This window comes from Uloborus diversus, chromosome 1 (assembly GCF_026930045.1).
Source record: "Uloborus diversus isolate 005 chromosome 1, Udiv.v.3.1, whole genome shotgun sequence".
Classification (NCBI taxonomy): Eukaryota; Metazoa; Arthropoda; class Arachnida; order Araneae; family Uloboridae; genus Uloborus; species Uloborus diversus.
This window is the reverse complement of record NC_072731.1, coordinates 30118858-30143497: the sequence shown is the minus strand read 5'-3', so window position 1 is coordinate 30143497 and position 24640 is coordinate 30118858. Positions and strand designations below refer to the sequence as shown.

Sequence of the window (24640 nt, the reverse complement as noted above, 5' to 3'; positions counted from 1 at the left end):
CAAACTTAGAGGATATTTTCTTCATATTTTGAAGTACACTTTGTAGTTTTTTCCAGTCATTTCAGCCAGAAATAGAAGAGTTAGAAGCTGATGTCCATGGATGGTCGTCATCAGAGCTTGTTGCTGGTGTGCATTCCTGAAGTCACAATTTTTATCTGTAATCATTACAATTTTTTTCTGTCGTTAACAGCATATTTCCTCAGAATATAAACCTAATTCTGGATAAAAAATAAAACATTTCATGCTTTTGAGGTGTTTGATCACAAAATTCATGTTTTTCTACCGTTTTTGTTCACTTTTTTTTGCACAAAAAATATTTTTAATAATAATATCATCCCAGAATTAGGTTCATATAGAGTGTAATTGAATAAACAATATTCACACAAAATTTCAGAACGATTGGCCAATAAAATTTTGCCCTAGAATGCACACCAGTTGGAAAAAAGTAGTTTCGAGAAAAATGTGATTGAAAAAAAATTGCTGTGAACATTTTCACATCTTCACATTGTTTTAAGTGCTCATAGCACTGGAACTAAACGAAATTTTGAATTGAAATTTTGGCAACATATTCTTGAATAGTTCTACTAACATTTTATGACATTAAGAAGAAAAAAATGAATTTTTTGACCCATCTAAACTGGTTTCGCCCCTTAAAAAATTTGTAGGGCAATTAAGAAAAGTTGGAGAACGTAATCCTATAAAAAATATCTTGTGCTATCAACATGACACTGAAGTACTAAAATCATGTTAAACGTTAGATGTCACACTAAAAAGTATATTACTGAAACTAAAAAGTGAAAAAAATATATTATTGCTTGGACAGACTTAATTTATATGACTACATAGGTTATCTGTTTGTCAATGGATTCTGAAAGATCAAATAAAAGAATGTTTACCTGAGCCCAAACAGTCTTTTTCCTGCTCATCCACATAATTTCATTCAAAACAGAAAGTAGTGCATCAGATTTTCCATAAATAAATGGTGTGTAAAGCAAATTTTTCCACCACTTTTTCACATAAAAAGGATCAACACATAAAAATTCAAGTAAGCCATATATATCTATTAGAAAAACAAGAGAGAAAATTTCAACATAAATAGAAAATTTTTAACCATAGCACAAAAGAAAAAAAGTCTTGAAACAAACAACTGGGCAACTCTGGTAATAAAGAGATACAGTGAAATCCTGAAGCAATGAATACCAATACAACAAAATAAATTTTCAGTCCCAGTTTAATTTCCATTACATTGGCTTGAATTCTATTACAACAAAATTCTCATTAAAACAATTGAATTTCTGGTCCATTGAAGTTCATTGTAGCAGGATTTCACTGTATATAAAAAACACTGCAAATGTACATTAATAATAATAAGAAGAAAAAAACACAACACAACACTATGCTTGACATAAATAATGTAAATTTCTATCTTTATTTTAACTGCTGGAAGTGTGGACATTTCAATACATGACCTCTTGAATCTTTCACTTGATCTTTGAGCAAAATCCAAGCATGACCCTCATAAGGAAAGGAAAATCTCTTTTAAAAAGTGATGAAGTTTACGAGGATCTTTTGCTAAATGTCTAGATTTTTTAATCTGATTAAAATCAACTGCAGTGGAGCCACAACATGCATTTTCACCAAGCGCATTATTTACTGCACAAAAATCCCTTCCTATTCCATATGAACAATGGTTCATTAAGATACATTGGACATTTTAAGGGCCACTTTTGTGTACCAAACAATAATTGCATGGGCACCCATAAACAAAATTTTAAGGGGGGGGGGGCCTCAGATATTTTCCCGATGGTTTAGCAGGATATTCTCCCCATAGAAACCAATTTCAGTACATATTAGAGTTATTAAAATTTGACATTAGTAATAACTTATTCATTAATGGCTGGAGAAAAATTTTTTTTACATTTTTGCAAAGAAAAAAGTACTAAAAGCAAGGAAGTTCTAATCTCTGAGGGCGGCCTTGAGCCCCCCTTTACCCTCTATATGGGCGCCCTTGAATAATTGCTAACTGGGATGTGACTTTGTAGCATTCTACTATTAGTGCATGGAGTTCAAGAAAACTACTAACTCATGTAACAAAAGTAGTCTTTCCTGAAAAGCAGTTTATTTTTATTTTTCTTTAATTTATTTTATAATTATTATTATTATTATTATTATTATTATTTATTTTTTGACATTAAAATTGAACTTTTAGAAGAATAAATTCTATCCTACGGATAGGCTCCTTAAAACCCTGAAATCATGCAAGATTGAAAACCATACACAGATGTATACATACACAATGAAGTTTATATTATGTGGATTTTAAAACCATTGTAATTGAGAAAACCAAATAAAAGAAATGTGTGATTTGAAAGTGTTATATGCAGCAAAATACAATCTACTATCAAGGCTCTGTGGAAACATGGGAAGAAAGAACTGACTCACTTGAGACAGTCTCATTACAGTTGGAGAAGGGAGGAATAAGGTAGCAGATGAAGTGCACACACAAATTACACATGCATTAATAGCTATAAATTTTTTATGAAATCATAAAACTATTACAAACCTTGAACACTTGTTTGTATTGGTGTGCCAGAAACACACCACCTATTAATAGCTCTTAATTCCAAAGCAACTTCAGATGCTTTACAAGCATTTTCAACTCGCTGAGCTTCATCAAGAATGATACGCCACCATTCTATAGCTGTCAAAGGAGTCGGTAAAGAGATAAACTTCTTTTGGTGACGAAATGAGTGACCCTTTTCACCTGAGGGAAAAAAACTCAGTCATTAGTGTTTTCATGCAACTTGTAGCTAAGAAATCGAATCTAAGATCTACTTATACTGAATACAAAACAGATTCACTGTAACTTTTGACAAAAATAATGTTCATGTTAAACAGCAATTAATAATAAATAATTTAAATAAGATGGCAATGACTAGTCATTTTAATTTCATTGTTTTGAACCAGTTCTATAGGGAAGAGGTTTATCAGCTATTACAGGCAGCTTCTGAATTAAGTTACAAAGGAATATTAAATATTAAAAACTAAATGTTACGTATTGTGTTATACTTTATGTTCCTTCACTTATATGTCCAGCTGCATGGTACAGGGGCACACGGAACCAAATGATAAAATGCGAGAAAGCAAATTGTACCTATATTTCATCTCATGATAAGGAACATTAGGCATCATTAAAAGAATAGTTTAAAGAAAAAAAAAGCAAATACAATCGCAACGTCGAAATGCTATCTCCAAATTTGCCGAATTGTCAGCAAAATTTGCTGCATAAGGATTTTTTTTTTGAGTCCACAGTCACCTCCCATTTAATGTTCTTTGCCCAGTGGTATAAGCAAAGCAAAGTAAAGCACAAGTTTTCATGGGTCCAAGTTTAAACCTTTTTAGGGCATATATTGAGCAGAATAGCATTTTGTTTGATCATGTTCTAATGCCTAGAATCCAGTGGCGCACATCTATTCCAACACGCTGCCTAACATATTGTTTTAATTTTATCGATTGTTGGGAACAAAAACAGTAAAAAATGAGCAATTGAAGTTGAACAATTATTTAACATTAATTAATAAAATGAATTGCAGTTGGCTCTCTGTTTAACGATGTTCAAGGGACCACAAAAAATTGTCCTTAAGTAGAAAGCTTTTAACGCTACAGTGGACCATCTGGGACCGTGAAAAGCCGTCGTTAAATAGAGCATCGTTAAACAGAGAGCCAACTGTATTAATAACAAATAATTAAAGTATCAGAAAGCTTAAGATTTCTCATTATAGAAAATAAGAATAGCAAAGCAAAACATCATTACAGAACAATTTATATTCACATACAATTCGATTTTGCAGGGATAGAAAATGAGAAAATAATTTTTTTCCCCATTTTTTTTTGTCTAAAATTACTGTTTCTTCTGCTTGGAGTTGTTTTACGCACAACATACATAAGATTATCAGTAGCAAAAAAAAAAAAAAAATTCAAGGCCGATGGGAGGGGTCCGAACCTCCTGGACTCTCCCCTTGTGTGCGCCACTGATAGAATTCAATATAAGGTTTAGGTTGCTCAGATATAAACAATTTATAACTGATTTGATATATTTTTCATTTGTTAATTTATTGCTTTGTAAATTAAAGTATATAGAGGTAGCAATTAGGTATTTGCATATGGAGCAAACAAAATTGTACTGGTATGAGAAACAATGTACTTGTATAGTTTTGATAAATAGCGCTTCATATAAGATCTGCTCTGGGCTTTTGTTGGATGTCTTTTCTTCCATAAACTCATTACTTTTTGCATTGAAAAAGGCGTTCCTTGTAACGCCGACACACGTATCTGCAATAATCTGCAATTTGTGCTTTCTAACATTGTTATTTCTTACTTTAGCACTATATATAGTTAAGATAGCCACAAACAACAAAGAAAAAGAATTTTCAGCCAGTAATATACTTGTCCACAAAAATTGGTATTCAAATCTTCCTTGATAAAATCTTTTTTTTTTTACTTACAAAGCTCTTATGAAAAACATTTATGAACAAAATGGAATACACATTGGACTGTTTTACCATTATTCTGCCCACAAATTATTTCACTTTTTTTCGTAGTGTGGTGACATAAATAAATACTAAGAATGGTGTTTAGCTCTTTTTGCATGTCTACAAGTAAACAATGTGTGAAGCCTTGTACATTAAAAAACACAAAATAAAATATAACAAAACAAATATTCTCTATTTTCACAATACAAGGGAAAAAAAACAAATATTCTTCATTTTCACAATACAAAAAACAATTGCTAAACTTTTTCAAAGATATTTTCTTACCATGTGCAATATTTAATCGAGCACATTCTTTCCTAAATGTCTCATATGAAGTCAAAACAATGTCATAATCAGCCCAGAATGTAGGATCAATAAATTTGTGATGTTTCACTCCATGATACATAAATACTTTAAGATTGTCAGAAATAATATGTTTCTCGATCTCTTCTTCCCACTGGTATAAAATTGCTTCAGGCGAAACAATTAATGTTGCAGATGATTTGATAGGTTCCTATATAAACGTAAAGCTTAATTGAAAACAAGGTTTAAGAATATGAAAAATTTAAAAATCAAACATTTTAAACCAAGTGATGCTATTATTCAATAAAATACCACACAACACTTTAAAATGTAATACAAATTCAATGAAAGATGACTTAAAGTTGAATACGTCATCTATCTTTGAATTTGCCCAGCAGGGCTGTAATATAATTAAAAACTTACAACATAAAGGTTAAAACAGAGTAAAAGTATTAGATTTAACTTGTATATAACATCCTACACATAAGCTATACTACTCTTTTAGTAAGAAAACAAATAAAAACATTAATATTTGTTTTGCATACCTCTTTCATAATTAGATATTTTTTTTATTCTATCAGTCAAAATTTCTATTTCTATTTATCTAAATTTAATACTTTTTACAAGACTATGTTGTGACTATAGAGATCTTACTAAAGATACGCCTGAAATAATAGTAAACTTTGTAGACTGACACCAAATTGTTTTTTCAAAGCTTTTGGCTTATTGTTTTCTCTATACAAATTAATCGAAAAAGATTTAGCTGCATAATATTTCTGACAGACAAAAATAATTTTCCACTTCATTTCAGAAAATTATGTTTCCCAACATTTGGAAAGGTTCTGAAATAAACCCTTTTCATTCTGAATTGTATAAAATTTCAACTTCCAAAAGTCCCGAAATAAAAAATTCATTTGAAGTTTGTTAATTTCATGAAGGTTTAGACAGACCATTTTATTAAAATGTGATGTTGCTGTTTAGCGGGGCATTAATGGAACATAATTTAAAATAAGTATAAAAATTACTGGTCACAAAGTAACCCTCAACATAGGGTAAAATAGACACACTTTTTTAATTACAGTATAAGCTCGATTGTCAAGGGACTGGAAAAAGTTATTGTTAAATCAAGGATATTGTTAAATTGAGGAGAATAGACATTTAATACATTCAAATTTGGACCGGTGAAATATATATTAAAAAGAGGAAATCGTTAAATCGGGTATCCTCAAACTGAAGTTCAACTGTATATCAATTTTTGGACCCAATTCAGGCACAAAACAATGGTACATGGATTTAAAGCTGAGATGCACGGAGAGATTCAGGGTAAAAGATTGGAAACCAGCGTTAAAATAACCCTGCTTCACTATAGATATTTCCAACCATCTCATCAGATGAAATATTTTTCAGGCATAGTAAATATTTAATTTGCCATGGACCAGTCTTTGTCAACACAACAAATAACTAAATTAATGTAAAAAAATTAATATTTCTGCCAAGTCTTGATTTTTAAATTTAGGGAACATTCCTTTTATATGCTTTAGTTATGTTTTCAAAGTAGGATTGGTTCGTTTCTTCTGAGGAAAAAGGGAGGAGGATTAATGCCAGTCTATTGGTGGCTTGAGGCTAAATTCAGCTCTGATCAAATCATTGTCTGAGTACTGCAACTAGATAATTACACATTCGACAAAATAGAAATTTCACTTTTAATAAGACCTTTATTTGAAAGAAAAATATACCAAAAAATATATAATAAAATTAGAAATCGTAGTTTAAAAATGTGTAAATCAAGTATTCACATTTTCCAAACATTGTGAAGAAAGCAGTAATTTGGTGAGCTTACAGCGAAGCATTATAAAAAAACTGAATTACAATTACCTAATAGTAGTATTCACCCTCAGATATAATAAAAGACAAGAAATTAATTTATAATTAATATTTAATAGGTGCCAGAAAATTAAAAACTCTTTAGAAAGGAATAATATATTAAAAAGCAAAATAGTTATGCAGTTAAAAATTCATGAAGAGCAGCCTCTCATGTCTCCCCCTTCAGATAGCCCTGCTAGCCAAATTTTTTTTTTAAATTTATACAATAAGAGAAGAACACATGTGTAATATCTGGCAATATCTAAAAAAATTTAAGAATTATGGTCATCTTTCAAAAGACATACTAACAAATTAATAAATAATGACACAAAATTGCACTTTTTGTAAAAAAGCAGTCGGAAAATTTTGTACTATGGAATGAGTAAAAATGACATCAACGTGTATAAAGTACAAATAAAGTAGTAAAATAGAGTTAAAAACTCAGCAAACAGCTGTTTCGGGGCTATCATATGCAAGCCCCTTCATCAGTGCAAAAAAGAAAAACGAAAAGTCCACACAATGTAGACCGAACGATAAAAATCTTTTATTCCCGAAACAGTTGTTTGCTGAGTTTTTAACTCTATTTTACTACTTTATTTGTACTTTATACACGTTGATGTCATTTTTACTCATTGCACTTTTTGCAGCTTTTCACCCCAAATGGTCTAAATATCTGCGGAAATGGTAACAAAAGAAATTTAACTAATATCACTCTGACGTTAGAAAACAGGATCAAGATTTCTAAATATCTCATTAGACAATAATAATTCAAATGCTAGGAACCTAATTGTATTGCATGCCAACAGACATTACAAACTTCAGAGGCAACATATTACGTGATGCTGATATAAGACACTTCCTTATGTTTTTGCAGTCAGATTAATATAAAGTTTGGAATAAAGTCTTACATTTTAAAAGAAGCAAATTTATTAATTTTAAAATTTAATTACTTTTTTAGTCTTTTCAATGACACAGAATGGACAGATGTAGTTTTCAGGAAAATCTAATGGGTATGCCAACACACAAGTTTCATGTTGCAAAATGCCACAACTTTGACATTGAACTTCAGTGTCTTCAAATTCATCATAATATATCTTTCCACAGACACATCCAAAAAAATTTGTTAACTTCTCTGCTGAGTCTTCTTCATGCAATGTATTATTAGAAGAAGTTTCCTTTTCACACAAATTGTGTTCATCACATTCTATAGAAGCTGCTTCCTCTTTGAATACCTAAAAAATCAACATATCTTTTTAAAGTAGTTACTTCAAATCCGTAATAATAGAAAAACTTAGAGAAGGATTTTTTTTATAAAAATTGAAATTGAGAATACACCTCTAAAATTTGTATTACTATTTTTTTATCATACGAATTTACAAATGTTAGTCATAAGCACCAAACTTGAATTTTTTGGAAGAGAGGGGAAATTCTTAATTAACCCAATGAAAGTACAAATGTTACAGAATAATAAAAGGCAGCATGCACACATATACTATAACACTATACATTAACATCATTAAAATAAAAAGAAAGAAAGGGGGGAAGGGAGAAATTCAGTAATGTCTCCAACTTTGAAAAATGTATGCAACAAATATTTACATAACTCTGTTATTTTGTTTCTTAGATATTGAAGACTTTAGTGTCCATTTATGTTTAGTAAAACTATCTACAGTTATTATAACATTTTAAGATTAGTAAACAAGCCAATCAAACCATCAACTAGGAGCTAAAATACAAGATGGCCTAAAACGATCTGTATAGTCTTCAAATTTTTATTTTTTAAAGAAATAAATAGGTCTAAAAAAATATTTTGCATCAATGGATAAAAAGAACATGATTTATAGTATACATATTTGAAGATTACGTCAAAAGTAAGTCTATTTTGTATCTTACTTATAATTCAAAGACATAAATTACCAAACAAAATATACAGACGGATAAAAAAATTATAGTAGAAATGACTTTACGCTGACAGTACACACACAAAATCCAACATTGTGTGGCCCAAATTTGAAATGATAATTGCAAATTTCAGAGATTTTTACAATTTAAATAGCTGCATTATTTAAACTAAGCAAAAAAAAAAAAAAAAAAAAAAAACTTTTATCTAGATCTACAGGTGTATGCAGTAATCTGCTAATTTTGTGCATCAAAACATGGTTGATCACCATTTACTTTTCCGCACAAAGGTATTTATTTGTTTCACATGCAATGTTCATTGTGAAGCTGTACCTTATAATGATGGAGCAGTTCAATTTTACAATCATCATTAAACATTTGCAACTCAAGCAAATATACCTAACAAACCTGGAGGGCATAAATTAATGTTTAGTTAAAAATAAAAACCGTATTTACCATATTATTAATAGGAAGTTGTTTGGCATATGGATGCAGCAAAATACAAGCAAGAACTTCCACAGTTTTACCCAACCCCATTTGATCAGCTAAAATTCCTCCTCTACATGGCAGCTGAGACACATATCTTTCTCTGACAAAACTATAGAGAAAAAACCAAGGTAATTAATCAGACATAGAGTTAAGTTTTTCTTCCTTAATAAAACATATTTTAATGAAATATGTGAATTGTAATGACATAGCATAAATCAAGAGTATACCCCCAAATACACTTATGTATGTGTGTATAAGGAACTATTCTCCATTTTTCACACAGGGTCTTGTTTTTATCACTGTGAAAAATATACTCATAATTTTGGGAATCTGAATTTTTTTTATTCCACTCAAATCTGTTTTTGTGCGGTGAATAGGGCCAACATAAAAAAAAGGGCCTTAAACTTCACGAGTAGTTATCAAAAAGTTTTCACAACACAATTTAAAAAATATTTTATGAGGTGGATAGGGACCATATAAAAAGACTCATGTAGAAAATAGCTCAAAACCTTAAAATATAACTAGGAATTGCTTTTTTAAACAAATTCAAGACACAGCAGCTACTTTGAATCACTCCAAACCTTTTATAATCTTATTTGTAAATACACAGGCAAACATTAAAAAAAAATCTTATTTACATATGTTCTTATTTAACACATACAAAACTATTCAAAACGTATAACCATTATCCTTCGTAGTCTGACAACATGTAAACGTTTTCGTGGTAAACTGTTTCAAAATCACTTTCATCACTTTAAGATACTACCTCACACTTGTTTCATGGACAACTTTATTAATGATTGAAATTTTCATTTACCGCACAAAAAAAAGGTCAAACAATAAAAAAAAAAAGACTCACAAAAACACAGGTTTGAGTGTATTACACATATACTTTGCACATATTTTGCAAGATGATTTTTATATCTTCTGAAAACCTTAACATATACAGGCACAGTACATAAAAACTGATAAAACTTACCAACCATCACATTTAAGATAAAATATTTTTTTATTTTCATTCAAAGTAAGCTCCGTAAATAGGATATGCAATTTCGCTTCAACCTCTGTGCTGGCTTGTTCTTTCTTCAGCATCCAATCAACAGCTTGACTTTGATACTTCCTCAGCTTTGGACGCAGGAGTTCATGAGAAACTTCAACATGGTCATTCTCTGGGTTGTAACCATTCTGATGACCCTGGTATAACTTCCAACAGCTGCTATCCCCTAACATTGCTTCACATCCCTCATAGTCTAAAATGCAAAAATTAAACAAATATGATAGAATGATTATCTACACTAGTGGTTCCCAACTTTTTTCATGTTTCGACCCCTTTTTTGGAACCTAAACAACCCCTATGACCCCCCTCATATATTTATGTGTGTGTGTGGATGTTTAGACATTGCTATTTAATTTTCATAATAATTGGAGTTGCTTGAGATATTTTATTTGTGCTTTATGGGTAACACACAATGATTGTAGAAGGGAAAATATATATATATATATATATATATATATATATATATATATATATATATATATATATATATATATATATATATATATATATATATATATATATATATATATATATATATATAGTAGCTACATTGTTAAACATGCACATTGACACTTTCAAAAATCTTGTGTCCTAGCAGTGGTGAATGCAGGATTTGGTTTTTGGGTGAAAGTGAATGAAGGCATTTTTTTTCAACAAGGCAATTGATAGGTAAAAAAATTGAGAGGACGACGTTTGGTAGTCACTCAATTTTTTTCAGACGTATATATAGCAAGAAAGGCAGTCCAGATTTCGGCTTGGGGGGGGGGGCAGAGTCATAACTTGCATATTAGCAAACAAATTGAAAGAGAAAGCAGAGAAAAAAAATTACAATATGAACCTGCAGTAGTAAATCTGTCCTCTTCCGCAAAATGTTCGAAATTGTAGGTTGAAAACTGTAGTTTGCACGATCTCATGATATTTGGAAGAGGAAAGGTTCAGTGACTTATATGAACAGTTCAAACTCATCGACTCTGCCTTCGAAATTTCTTGAAAATGACGTTGTAAACAATTTTAACAATAGGAGAGGAGGGAGGAGGATAAGGGGTACTCTATAACGTTCTGAAAATGAAAATGATGTATCCAAAATAACTTCAGCTGTAGCCTATCTTTGTTGAATTTCAGGAAAAGGCAGGTGTTCAGGAGACTTTTCCTTAGAAAACTTTTGAGTCTGAGATTCTAAAAACACAATTATAGATCATCTTTATAAACGTTAAAAAAAAGATTAAAATACGGGACCCCCGAAAAGTTTTGGAATTGAAGATCTAAAAACAAAATTTAGACGAGTTTTCATGATGTGGGGGCCGAGAAGATTGGGGCACTCCCAAGGTAATATTTCAAAACTAAAGTTCAAAAAACAGAATAATATGTATGATGACAAGGGAAAACATTCGGGAATCCTGATCCAGAATTTTTCAAATTTCCCGGAATGTTCAAAAAACAAAATTTTATAAGATCTTAAATTATGTAAAAGGGGACAGTAGCTACTACCCAGGAATGGATTTCAAAATTAAAATTACAAAAACAAATTTCTTGGTTATTTTTGATGAAGTTCAGGGACAAAATGGTGTTTGGGGCTCTTCGCTGGAATGTTTCCAAAAGTAAGTCCTAAAAACGAAACTAAAGGACATTTTTCAGGACAAAGATTGGGGTTTAGATAATCTCTCACAGAAATGATTTGCAATTAAAGTTCCAAAAATGAAATTTATAAGACTATAAAGAATGTTAGAGGAAGGTGAATTCGGTCCTTTTTCGTGGAAATTTGAAGAGATTAAAGTCCTTCCAAAATTTAAGGTAATCTTAAAGGACATTGGGGATCAGGTACTCTGGTAGGAGGTAGGGTATTGATGCAGACCCATAGTCCCTCTCCTGGATTCACCACTGCGCTCAAGTATTGATGCTTCTCTAAAAGGACGCTTTTTTTCCTCTACGCATTTTAGTTTTCTAACTGCACAATATTATATATTTTTAAATTTAGGGATTACGCCTCAACTCCTTGAGAAATGCTTCGTGATCCCCAAGGGGGTCGCGAGTCACAGGTTGGGAATCCCTGACCTACATGAAAGGAAATGCATACACATACAATTAGTGGTTTTTATGCACCAAAGTCATCCTGAGCAGGGATACGCCGATAAATCGGCAGTATCGGTACTCCGCGACAGCCGATTATTCACACTCGGCTGAATTTTGCCAATTAATCAGTGGAGAAAATATTTTTCCAACACTTTTTTACATCCTCAAGTATTCTTTAAATAAGAAACCAAGATGAATAAATTTCTTAACAAGAAATGAACATAATACATAATTTACAACATAAGTATATATGAAAGTGTACTGTCTAAAAAAAAAAAGGACAAACAATGCAAAATTTCCGTAAAACTGAATTAAATATTAAAATTAATCCTCACAGTTGACGTTCACTTAACGCTATTATGAAGAGTTAAATCAGGGTGTTTTTAAATTGCAGAGCAGAAACATGAGTATTTCAGGCATGTCAGGACACTAACTAGTTTCTTGCTGGTTCATATATATTTCTTCCTACACATATATATATATATATATACATATTTTCATTTTAATTCATTCTAAGCAACATTTTTTTTCCTTTTACTTTTCTACCTTATTAAAAAGTGAAATTGGAAATCATAGATAAAGTTTTGTACCACTAATTGCTGCTTTTTCAAATATTTAGTTAAAAAGCACCAAAAATGGTGTTCTTTCCATCAACAATGAAGGAGTTTTTAGAATTATTTATCAGTTTTGTTGCGCAATAACAAACTGACAAAGCCTGAACATGATTTGATATTGAATTTTACTCTGTCATAGTTTAGAATAACAAAAAATACAATCTGTCAGACTAGAAATATCAATATTTTTTACATCATTTCTGATACAGCCATCATTGCTATCTTTATATTACAGCCAATACAAAGATAGAATTTTACATCAGAATATGTACCTCAAATCAGGTGCACAGGAAGGGAGTTTTGGGGTCAACACTAAAACCCTTAGAACTTTCAGTTTTAACATTATTGCCAGTCCGTATATGGTAGTTAAAATGCAGGTAAAGACTGTTAGGACTGACCCCTTTCCTTAGAGGGTCGATTCTAGCACGGCTAGTGCATTATACTTTACAAGTGAAAAATACTTTATTTTCAGGACATGAAATCAGTAATGTAAATAAGGATGACACTTCTCTGGTACTGATTTTGTACAAGATTAAACACTATAAAACTGCAAAAGGAAATTAGCAATTAGTTAGATAGTTGATTTTTTCAGTTGAAAAAAGGCAGCATAAAACCTTCGAAAACCAAGAATAAATGCACAAAATAACATTGTATGTACAATCCAGTAAAACAGTAATAAAACTCTGACAATTTTGACAGTTGATTTTAGAAAAACAAAGACATAAAATAAGTTCTACAGTTAGAAAGTATACATCAAACCGTTGATAGTTAGCACATACCTTCAGTTTCAATTCCTGTAAAAAAGGATGTGACCTGCTGAATGCTTTTTCTGTACAATGTTCTACGACAGTAGCCACTCACAGCATAACTCAGATCGACGATCATCTTAGGGTTGATATACACATCAACATCCAGACTTTTAGAGGTCACTGAAGGAAAGTGAAGGTTGAAATTAGCTATGTGCAAATTCATCATGAAATCTGAATCTGCATTTGATAGACACTCAGTAGAAAATGGTTCATCCTGTAAAAGATAGCAAGCCATTAAAACTGTGATCTGGTCTGAATGAGCAACAATAAATCTAAGCCAATAAGAATACACTTTTAATGATGTACCATAAAAGTCAGTTTAAAGTACTTTCAGGACTGATGGGAGGTCACTGAGACCTCAAAGCCCGATTAAAGTATTGGTTAGGGCCCTATGTCAAAAACTTTTTGGGGCTCTCTGTAAAATTCAAAACTTTTCTCATAAAAAATCCACAATCCTGAAATAACATTTTTACACCAAAACTTTAAAAGAGAAAAAAAAAATCAATAGAATTTGTTTCTGACAAATCAGTGCTCTCACAGTCGAAGATTGCAGCCAGGATTTGAAATAATCTTTATTAGTATTTTGAAACATTACTGTCTTTCTTATCATACTTCTATGCTCTATAGCTGATTACCACATATTCTAAAGATTACAATTACATAAGGCTTAAATTACATAAAGCTTAGACTATCTTTTTAGACCTTTTATGCACACTAAACAAAATGATTTTTACTTTTAAAAACCTTTTGAACTTTTTAAAAACAAAAGCGCTAAAAACTCAGAACACTTGAAAAGTGTTCATTTTGATACATAAAAGCAATCTTCAAAACATAAACTATCTACACAGTAAGAATGTACAATTGGTATATTAAATGAAACATAATGTTAAAGAATTATAATATTGAAGGAAAAAAAAACATTGTTAAGCAGAGAAAATGAAAGTTAAGCACATGGTAAATGGCTAACATTACATTTTCAAAATATTTCTCAGATATAATTATTGATTGAATAATATTAAATTCAAACATCACTTACCCTTTCAATATCTGCAATAAAATCTTCACAATACAAAATGGCACTAGAGGAACTTTCTTTGCAATAAAGGTAGAAAACTAGGCAGGATTTTAACATTTCAACTTCTGCCTCACTTGAAAGAGCAATATTGAAAGTTCCCAGCTTAAATTCATGACTTTGTGAATCCAGCTTGGTGTCAATCTTAATAAAATAATCATAAGTTGAGAGGCGCTGATTTAACTTGAGAATGGCTTCAGGTATTACAGTATCTGAGGAACAACCTGCATACAAAAAAAAAAAAAAAAGAACAAAATCAGAGTTGAAAGTATATCTAACATTAAGTTCAACAATGTTCATTTAAAATAATAAAAAAATTCTTTATATGCAATTGCAGAAATTTTGGTCAGGAAAGAAAGAATTGAAAGCTTTAGGAATTTTATCGATTTCTATATATTCATTTGAGAATAAAACACATATTTTTAATTTTTTAGATCGCTTCATGTGCCGAATAAATTATATAATATCAAAACAATAGTCCTGCATCTAAAAATAAAAATAATAAATAAAAGTGAAATAAAATAAAACCAAAAAATGTGAACCAAAATCAAGCATTTTAGAAAGTGAAACTTTTATTAGCAGTGACTCAATAGTCATTTATTTCAAATGATGGGTCTGCTTTTGCAATTGAAGTTTCAGAGCACCTTGGGGATTAATGGAAAGTCTTGGAAAGCAGAGCTCTGAGTAAGAGTTTCTTCAAATATGTGTAACAAGATAATGACTCAAGTTCTACACACTACACACACCCATATATATATATTATACAAATACAAAAGTGATGACCAGCAACAGGCTCTGGGCCCAGCTAGGCTGGTCCTAGTCAATTTACAATCCCCAGTGAAGATCAATGGCCCTCTTAAAACTATCTACTCCCTTGCTCATTACCACCTCTTCTGGTAAACTGTTCCAAGGTTCCACTACCCTGCTAAAATAATAATTTTTCCTAACATCCATGTTAGCCTGAGATTTAAATAGCTTAAAACAATGACCCCTTGTCCTGTTTTCAGTACTAAACTTCAGCCCCGTAACATCTTTCATTTTAATAAATTTAAACAACTGAATCATGTCCCCTCGGTCTCTTCTTTGCTCAAGACTGTACATTTTTAGCCTTCTAAGCCTGGAATCATAGTCTAAGTGAGAAAGTTCATTTATTAGCCTTGTAGCCCGCCTTTGAACCCTTTCCAATACGTTAATGTCTTTCTTAACCCGGGAGAAATCGCCGGTACTTTTTGTCACACGAACGCTCGCGGGGGGCTCCGTAGGCCTGGAGTGGTTATTTCAGTAAATTAAGTTTGCAAAATAGAAATAAAAAATGTGTTTTCAACACTGAATCATAAATTGATAAACAGCCTCTATAATATGTTTTAAAAAGTAAAGTTTAAGAAAGTTTTATGATACATAAATCTAAATCTTCTTCTGAGCATTACTGATGATCGCTTTACTGTTCTGTGTCAACTTCTTCTTCATCATCTTCACGAAGGGAGTTCTCATCAGTTGAAACCTCAATCAACAAGGTCTGCAACCTCTTCATTTCATTTTTGTAGCTTAAATAGCGATGCATTTCACGTCTTCCTTTACATTCACAATCTGAAATGAAAAGCGTGAGCGCTCGCTCCGGGCCTCTGAGGCCCAAACCGGAATTTTCTGGGGAAAAGTGGGAATGTACATTCCTGAAAAGCATGTGGTCAGTATGTAATTCACCTCGAACGCAGCTACTGTGGATCTCATTCATTTCCGTTGAAGGGGTGATTTTTGGCAGCGTAATTTTGTAATGACCGGGCCTGAGAGGCACGATGCGAGTTCTCCTGGGTTAAAATACGGAGACCAAAACAGAACAGCATACTCCAAATGAGGTCTTACCAAACTTCTATATAAGGGCAGAAGAACTTCTTTAGATTTATTTGAAATAGATCTATTGATAAACACAAGCATCTTATTGGCCTTGTTACTAGCAATGCTGCACTGTTGGCTAAACTTCAAATCCTGATTTATTAAGACCCCCAGATCAGTAACTTTGTCTGCCTGACTAATGACTAAACCTTGCAAATAATAACTTGTACACTTATTTCCATGCCCTAAATGTAGCACTTGACATTTCCCAACATTAACAGCCATACCCCATTTATCAGCCCACTCCGTAATATGATCTAGATCCTCTTGTAGCTGTTTTGCTTGTTCTTCATTTTCTACAGTCCCCATAACTTTGACATCATCAGCAAAACAATTCATGTTCCCTGAATTAATTTTGTGAATATCGTTCATAAAAACAATGAACAAAACAGGCCCTAACACTGATCCTTGAGGAACCCTGCTTAATACCTCACTCCAATTAGAATAATTTCCCCTTACAACTACCCTTTGTTTCCTTCTGGTCAGCCAGTTTCTTACCCAAATGAAAATTTTCCCTCCTGTTCCTATATCAGCTAATTTGCTAAGTAGAGCAGCATGCGGTACCTTATCGAAAGCCTTTTGAAAATCAATGTAAACAACATCTACAGGCTTCTTATTGTCCAAAGCCATGGTAACTTTATCATAGAAATGTAATAAATTAGTTGCACAAGATTTACCTTTCCTGAAACCGTACTGAAAACTAGTCAATAGATTATTAGTCTCTAGAAAATTTACTATCTTAATTTTTATCAATGTTTCAAAAATTTTGCAAACCACCGAAGTTAGACTCACAGGTCTATAATTTTCCGCACTCCCTTTAGACCCTTTCTTGAAAAGCGGTGTAATGTTACCCAGCTTCCAGTCCTCTAGACTGTCCCTGAGTTATAAGAAGTAAGAAGCATTGAAAATATTTACGATTACATCTGCTAATTCCTCCGCACATTCAACTAAAATTTTTGGATAAATATTATCAGGTCCCAGAGCCTTAGTCTCTTTAATTTTTTTCAAATTAAGTAAAACGTCATCCCTGGAAAATACAAAGTCCTCAAGCTGTACTATAGCTTGTGTCTTGTTTGTGTCAACTGTTGAGATACAGTTATCATTAAAAACACTCGAAAAAAAGTTATTAAGAACATTAGCAATATCACTATTGTCCTGAATTAAAATTCCGTGCTCATCAACCAGTGGCCCAATATGACTATTTCGAACTTTCCCCGAATTAGTGTATGCAAAAAACCTCTTGGGATTCCTGTTTATAGTATCTGCCAGTCTTTTCTCCAACTCTCTTTTCTGAATCCGTACCAAAACATTATAACAATCCGTACCAAAACAACTTCTATATACATATTCTAGGGAAGGGTGAATGGCCAATTAATCAGCAGTGTTATTTTATCAAACATAATGCTTATGTATTTAATCTACATCGGAAAAAAATAAAATAAAATTAGAATATTACTGGCTATTTTCATTCTTGCATGATCCAATGATGAATTCTTGAAATTGGCATAGTGAAAAAGTGTTGTGAACTTAGGAGTTTCACGAGGCTTTTGGTAAAATAAAAGCAGTGCATTCTAGCAGTCTGGAAAAGCTGGGCACTTTCATCTTCATCGGCAGAAGAGTGGTGAAAGTAGCAAAGACAGGGGTGTTCCCCCCCCCTAAAAGCAGGGAGGCACACCCCCTAAAATTGTAAAGCCCACTCCCAAAGAATGAGAAAAATATTCCTCAAAATCCCCCCTAAAATTTTTAATGGCGCAGTCTGCCCCATGATCCTTCCAGGTGGGCAGCCCTGGTAAAGGATATACAATTGACTCTGTTTGACGACTTTCAAGGGACCACAAAAAATCGTCCTTCAGTAGAATGAATACTTAAACAGAATGCTGTTAAAACTACAGTGGAGCTTCTGGGACTGTGAAAAGCTGTCTTTAAATACAGAAAATCATTCAATAGAGCGTCGTTAAGCAGAGAGCCAACTGTATATAGATGAGGATAACTAGAGGGGATCCAAGGAGAGTCATGAAGGCTGGGGTGTCTATCAAGTCTAGGGCCATTAAAAATTTTTAGAGGTTTGTTTTCAGGGATATTTTTCTCATTTCTGGAGGGATATCACTCTTGGAGAGAGGGGGCTCCATTGCTTTTTCAGGGGCTGGATGAGCAACCCTGATGAAGGGTGTAGATAAATGACCAAATGCAGCCTAAAACTACATTTTTGGGGCCTCTATTTTGAAAATTTTGCAGGCCCACAATTTGTGCCTGAAAATTGCATTTTGACCACCACCACCACCACCTTTCCAAAAATGCCCCCCTCCCCCCCCCCCAAAAAAAAACAGAAGCGGGATCCACTGTTTTGATATGTATAGTACACGAGGAAAACTCTTTTTATGTAATTTTTCTTTCATCAAGATTAAAAATACAGTTTCTGACACAAACTATAATTATCAACAAATTATTTTTAAATATAATTTTATTTTTAATTCTAAGATTCACATCTCCAGTTAATAGTCATCTTTCTTTCTTTCATTTCATGTGTAACACTTGTGCTTTTACCAGGGCCGTAACCAGATTTTTGTTTCGGAGGGAGTTTTACCAAACACATTCTTTGAAACATTTATATGGTCTATCAAATTTGGTTTCAATGTGTATTCTATTGATTTTTGTTACAATATATTATCTAAATGGAAGGAGGGGGATGTTCTTACAAAACACCATATTGTTACATAAAAAAGAATTTCTCAATAACTACCATAAGCACATAATGAGTTTGTACAATTTTTCAGTCATACTAATTTCATTTCACAAATAAAATTGAAATAATAATAATAACAACAATATTATTGTTGTCACAAAAAATAAAATAAAAAAATAATGGAAAGCATTTCTTTGGATGAAAAATTTCGGAGAGGGTTTGAGTCCTATAAACTACCCCCTTGCATACAGCCCTGGCTTTTACTTTGGTTAGTTTTAAATTCAATTGATTAGTTTTTGAAGTATAATTAGCATATACACATGTTCCATTCATTATAGGAAAATAACTAATATTTTTTAAAAAATACTAAGCACTTTTCATAATGCACTTAAAAGGGCAAAAAAACTTTTCTGGATCAGAAAGGACTTTTAAGAATTCCATTAAATTTCGAAAATTCCAAGAAAATGTCACCACAAACGAAGAAAAGTGTGGCTCAGGTTATGAAGAGAATTTCTTATCATTATCAAGCTTTCAATCATAACTAGTGGCGGCTTGTGAAAGCGGCCAGAGGGGGCCGGGCTCCCTCACTTTTTTCAGACAGTAATTTATTACTTTTTATTTACTCCCCCCCCCCCCTCTTTTTGTGCGTGTGTGTGTGCTTTAAATTAAAAAAAAATGGATTGTATATATGGAAGGGGAAGGAGGGGTCAAAAAATAGTTTTGAAAATTTATTTTGTTTCACTTTTCCCCTAAAATGTGTATTCTAATATTCTCAACTTTTCCTTTAAAAAAGATCAGTGCGAAGTCAGCTGATCATTAACACAAGACATTTATTTGTCAAAGACCATTCTGCTCTTTGACACTTCTAAAAACAAATCTGAGAAACACAAAAGGGCAGAAGAGATTTTATTTCAAAAAAAAAAATAATGTTAGGCTAAATCTTGATTTCTTTTAAAAAGAAATCTTTGAAATAAAAATTTTCAATAGTTACAGCTCATTGGTCAGCTAGTAGAAAAAAATTCCAAGGGGGAGCTCCAGAACATCTTCTTGTAAAAATCTTCAAAGTTTGTCTACAATTGCGTCTTTGGAACTGCAATTTCAAAAAATTGGAGGAGGAGGAAGAATTGATATCTATTCATTTTTCAAAAAAAAAAGAAGAAAACAAAAACATGATTTGGGGAGAGTCTCGGAGCTCCATTCCTTCCAAATTTCCGCAGAATCCTCTGTACCGTTCTTTCCCCTAACATCATGAAAAAGCGTTTAAAATTGTGATTTTAAAATTACAAGTTTCAAAATTGAGAGATTTGATGAGCAATACAAACCAATCAAAGTGATGGGATTTTTTTCCCTATTGTTCCCCCTCCCCTCCTCTCCCTCTCCTTAAAAACTATTTTCTTGCTGCACCACTCTCATGGGTTGTGTTGTATGTACGTGTGCATATATTGTTGCAAGATAATTTTTTTAATTCAAAAAATGTCTTCCTATTGTTACACAAAAATTGTTACTTCTTTTAAATTACTGCTCATGTAGTTAAAGAGTTCGATATTTTTTGTTTTTGTCTGCATTAAAATTCTTAATCTGGCCCATGAGGGCTGGTAGAATCATATCCAGAAAGGTACACCCTCGTTTAAATCGCTAAGAATTTTTAAACTAGTTTTTAATTTATTTAATTTAATTTTTTTTTTTCTAATTCAGTTTATCTGTTTTGATTTTATTTATTTTAAAGCAAATACAGAGAGGTATTTTCATCTGTGTTAAAGTTATTTAATTTATAATTTTTACCCATGATCATAATATTTTTGCATTCTCTGATCACAATATTTTTGAACTTTTGTAATTTGGCCTTGCTTAAAATAAAATTAATTTTACTCATTCAAAATAATAAGTTATTACACGAGCGAAGCCACAAATACCTTCTGGAGGTTTTTTTTTTAATCAAAAATACCTTTTGAAGGGGGTTTTTGATCAAAAAAGTTTCGAAAAAAAGTGGGTTTTTTGATCAAATGAGCCATTTTTTATGCATAAACTACTGTATTAGAATTTGCATTTATATTAAAATCAATGGCTTTGGGGGGTGTTTTCACCCTTCCTCCTTGTTGCACCACTGAGTTATTATAAGATTAAAAATAATATTGCTTTTTAAAATTTATTCATTTATTTAGAAAAGTCAGGGGGGTGAAAGTGCCTCCCTTTCAGCCCCTTACCCCTTATCGATGCTGCAAGGGAGGTGTACTGCAGTGCTGAAAAGTGCAATGGACATAAACGTGAGATTAATAATTTTCATGATGTATTTCGTAGCTTTTCCCTATCTGATTGATTAAATTTTATTTTTGAAATTCAGGTGGTGAAAGTACTCCATCCTGCCGGCAATCATGGATATAAACATGATATTAATATCTTTTGTGATTTATTTAGTAGTTTATGTATTTTGTTGTTGTCCTTTGTTTAAAATGAATTTAAATTAATTTTTTTCCACAAATAATTATTTTAAGAAAGTTTAAATATTAAAAATATATTTTTAAAAAATTCTGCTTTTCTTAAAAAATTTGGCAGGGGGTGGCTGTGAGTGCACCTACGATCTGGCCCCTTCACTTTTTCAAGGCACAAGCCGCCACTGATCATAACTTTGAGTGTTGAAATATGCATATTTTCTTATAGAGAAGGTTTGGTTTGAAATGACTAGAATCGCTCTTTTCTTTGTTTGTGGTGTCATTTTCTTGGAATTTTTGAAACCTACAGGAATACTAAATTGTCATTTCCGTTCCAGAAAAAATATTTTGTCCTTTTGTATGCTATATGAAAAGTGCATAGTATTTGTTTTTGAAAATGTTATTTTATTCTTTTTAGTGTAAATGTATTTTAGAAGCAGAATAATGTTACCAACAAAAACTTAACCTTTTTTTTTCATATAAATGTTTTGTATTAAAAAAAAAAAAAAAAAAAAAAAAAAACCTACATATGTATCTAAAACTTAAAGCAGTGGGAACTAAAAATTAATTCTTGTTCCCTCTAGGATTTATTTGTTTGCTAATTTAATTAAAGCCATGTAAATATTAGAGGTTTCCCAAACAAATTTATGTTTCAAAACATACAAGTTACTTGTTATAAAGATCCTAACATCTCTCCTTACTTAGCCCCGTTATCGAATATTGTCGTAGTTGAAACCAATGACAGTGAATAACATTTTATGCTTGCTTTAGTGAAGCCTTGATTCAAGATTTTCATTTTAATTACTATTAACATTACTGTTGTAAGGCAACAAATTTTGTAACAATGGGTTTTATATTTGAACATTTATTGTGGAAATGATATGAAATTTGCTGTTTTCCATCCTAACCAAAAAAATAATTTTATTTTAGAATTTTTCAGCGTTCAAGTTGTACCTAAAGAATAAGCAAATCATTTAGTGAAATCGCAAAGTCTCTAAGTTGCTGAGATGTAAGCAAAAGCAGGCCTCAGATTTTTCCATGACAATAAGGCCAAGTATAATAAAAGTGCTTAACCCCATAGCAGAATACTACTAAATTTGCGACGTATGTCACAGAATAGATGCCTGACCTGCAGAACATCTGTTCAAATGTGGGAGGAAAACTCAGAGAAATTTTCTGCAGAAATTTTACAAATTTCTGGGAAATTTTTGCAGAAACTGCAGATTTTCTGAAAATATCTTCCAACTAGAGATAAAATTTCTTTAATTTTCAGATTTCTTTAAATTAGAAGAAAATCTAAAATTCTCGGAAATTACAAAAATTCGGTGGAAAGCACGCGGAAAATGTTGAATTCGATAAGTCATCAGCAAGAATTTTAGATTTATTTGAAATTAAAGAAATCGGCAGAATTTTTGCAAAGTTCTAACTTGAGTTGGAAGATATTTGTAGAAAATTGGCTGTTTCTGCAGAAATTTCATATTTTAAATCTGAAAAGATCCTGATTTTTTTAGCGTTTCGGTTCCCCTTTTCCTTTTTCGGAATCGACCTTTCATCCACTGCCTCCATAAACATCATATGTTTTGGAAACATGCCAACATTCAAACATGTCCATCGCCAAAAGTTGCCAGTCTTGTTTGAGATTTCAAATCATTTGCATTCTGAAAATATTTCAACTGCTTAAAAAGTTTTGAAGTGTTTTATTATGCTACCCTAATTTAACTCATTTTATTTATTGTTTTAGTAATTTATTTATTTATTAACCTTATTTTAATTTCTCCTTCATGCCATGTAAAATTAACCTAAAATACGTGGTTTGACACCTAGGTTCTTATTTTTATTAAATTTTGTATATTTGCTCTTTCTATGCGTTTTAGAAAGCACATACAATATTTTTGGATAATCTCAATTGCTTTAGGTTCCACAGAAATGAGTAACAACAGTGAAGTTTTAAAAACTGAAATAACAAAAAAAAAAAAACCTGTTTGTAACACTTTTGATTTAGGGCTCCCAATTTGTGGAAAAGATCACGTTGCTCGCTTGTGTATACAATGCTTGAAGTACTTGCAGAAAAATTTTGGTCAAATGACTTTATGTTGCAGAACATCGTCACGTGTTCTGCTTTGAGGGTGCTTAATTAAAAAAGTCTATTTGTAAGGTTACAGAGCCTGACGAATGCAAAAGATTTAAACAAATTCGAAATGAAATAAAAGTATATTACATTTGTTATTGGTAGAGAATGTTTTTCCTGACCATACCTTTGATAGTTTTTCGAGATTTCGAAGGCCGATCCCCATTACGATTTGGATGCGATTTTCTTCGCGCCATCAGTTTGAAGTATATAAATGAAAATCACCAACATGAATTGAGAAAATAAATTTTACGAAAATAGATTTTTCCTTCAAAATAAACCGATGTTCCTCAAAAAACTTCAATCCCTTCGGCATAAATTGCCAAAAAATTCTGTAAGATCAAAACATTTATAAGATCCTTTCCTTTGTATTTTTGAGCGTAATGATACGCCGGTGATTGTATAACAGCTATTGTGTACGCATCGCGCACCGGACAACTGTTGTCAACAACAATGACAGTTTCCAGTTAACTGTGCTGAAAAGGAGTTACGGAAAAGTGAACACGTAAGTTTCGACGAACCTCACCAGTCTACCGATGAGTAACCGGTTACTAACCGCAGCTTTCTTGGGAGCTACCGGCAATCTGGTTGTTTCCGACGTCGTTCTATGAGCTTCACCGGTTGTTCTACCGGTAAACCATAACTTAAGCCGGTTGATTAGTTGAGGGAACCATGTGACATTTTTGACCAATTATAAGTAATTTTCACCTGCGTGTTGTTCGTCTGCGCCATGTCTGCGCAAGTAACCGGTGATCAACCGAAAGCGTTCGATAAAGCATTGGTTCGTGAACAACCGGTTAGT

General features: G+C 32.0%; 1 protein-coding gene across 1 annotated transcript in view; it reads right to left on the bottom strand.

Moving 5' to 3' along the window:
- The window catches only part of LOC129234337 (E3 ubiquitin-protein ligase SHPRH-like), a 65904-nt gene extending 41847 nt beyond the window's left edge, over positions 1-24057 (bottom strand). Inside the window, exons 1-9 of the mRNA XM_054868330.1 lie at positions 23966-24057; positions 14673-14932; positions 13607-13850; positions 10066-10336; positions 9054-9195; positions 7649-7930; positions 4818-5046; positions 2564-2764; positions 897-1060 (exon numbers count right to left, since the gene is read on the bottom strand). Coding sequence (XP_054724305.1) covers positions 897-1060; positions 2564-2764; positions 4818-5046; positions 7649-7930; positions 9054-9195; positions 10066-10336; positions 13607-13850; positions 14673-14932; positions 23966-24035 — 1863 coding nt within the window. The 5' untranslated portion in view covers positions 24036-24057. The remainder of the gene's footprint in view (positions 1-896; positions 1061-2563; positions 2765-4817; positions 5047-7648; positions 7931-9053; positions 9196-10065; positions 10337-13606; positions 13851-14672; positions 14933-23965) is intronic.
- Positions 24058-24640: the final 583 nt, after the last annotated feature.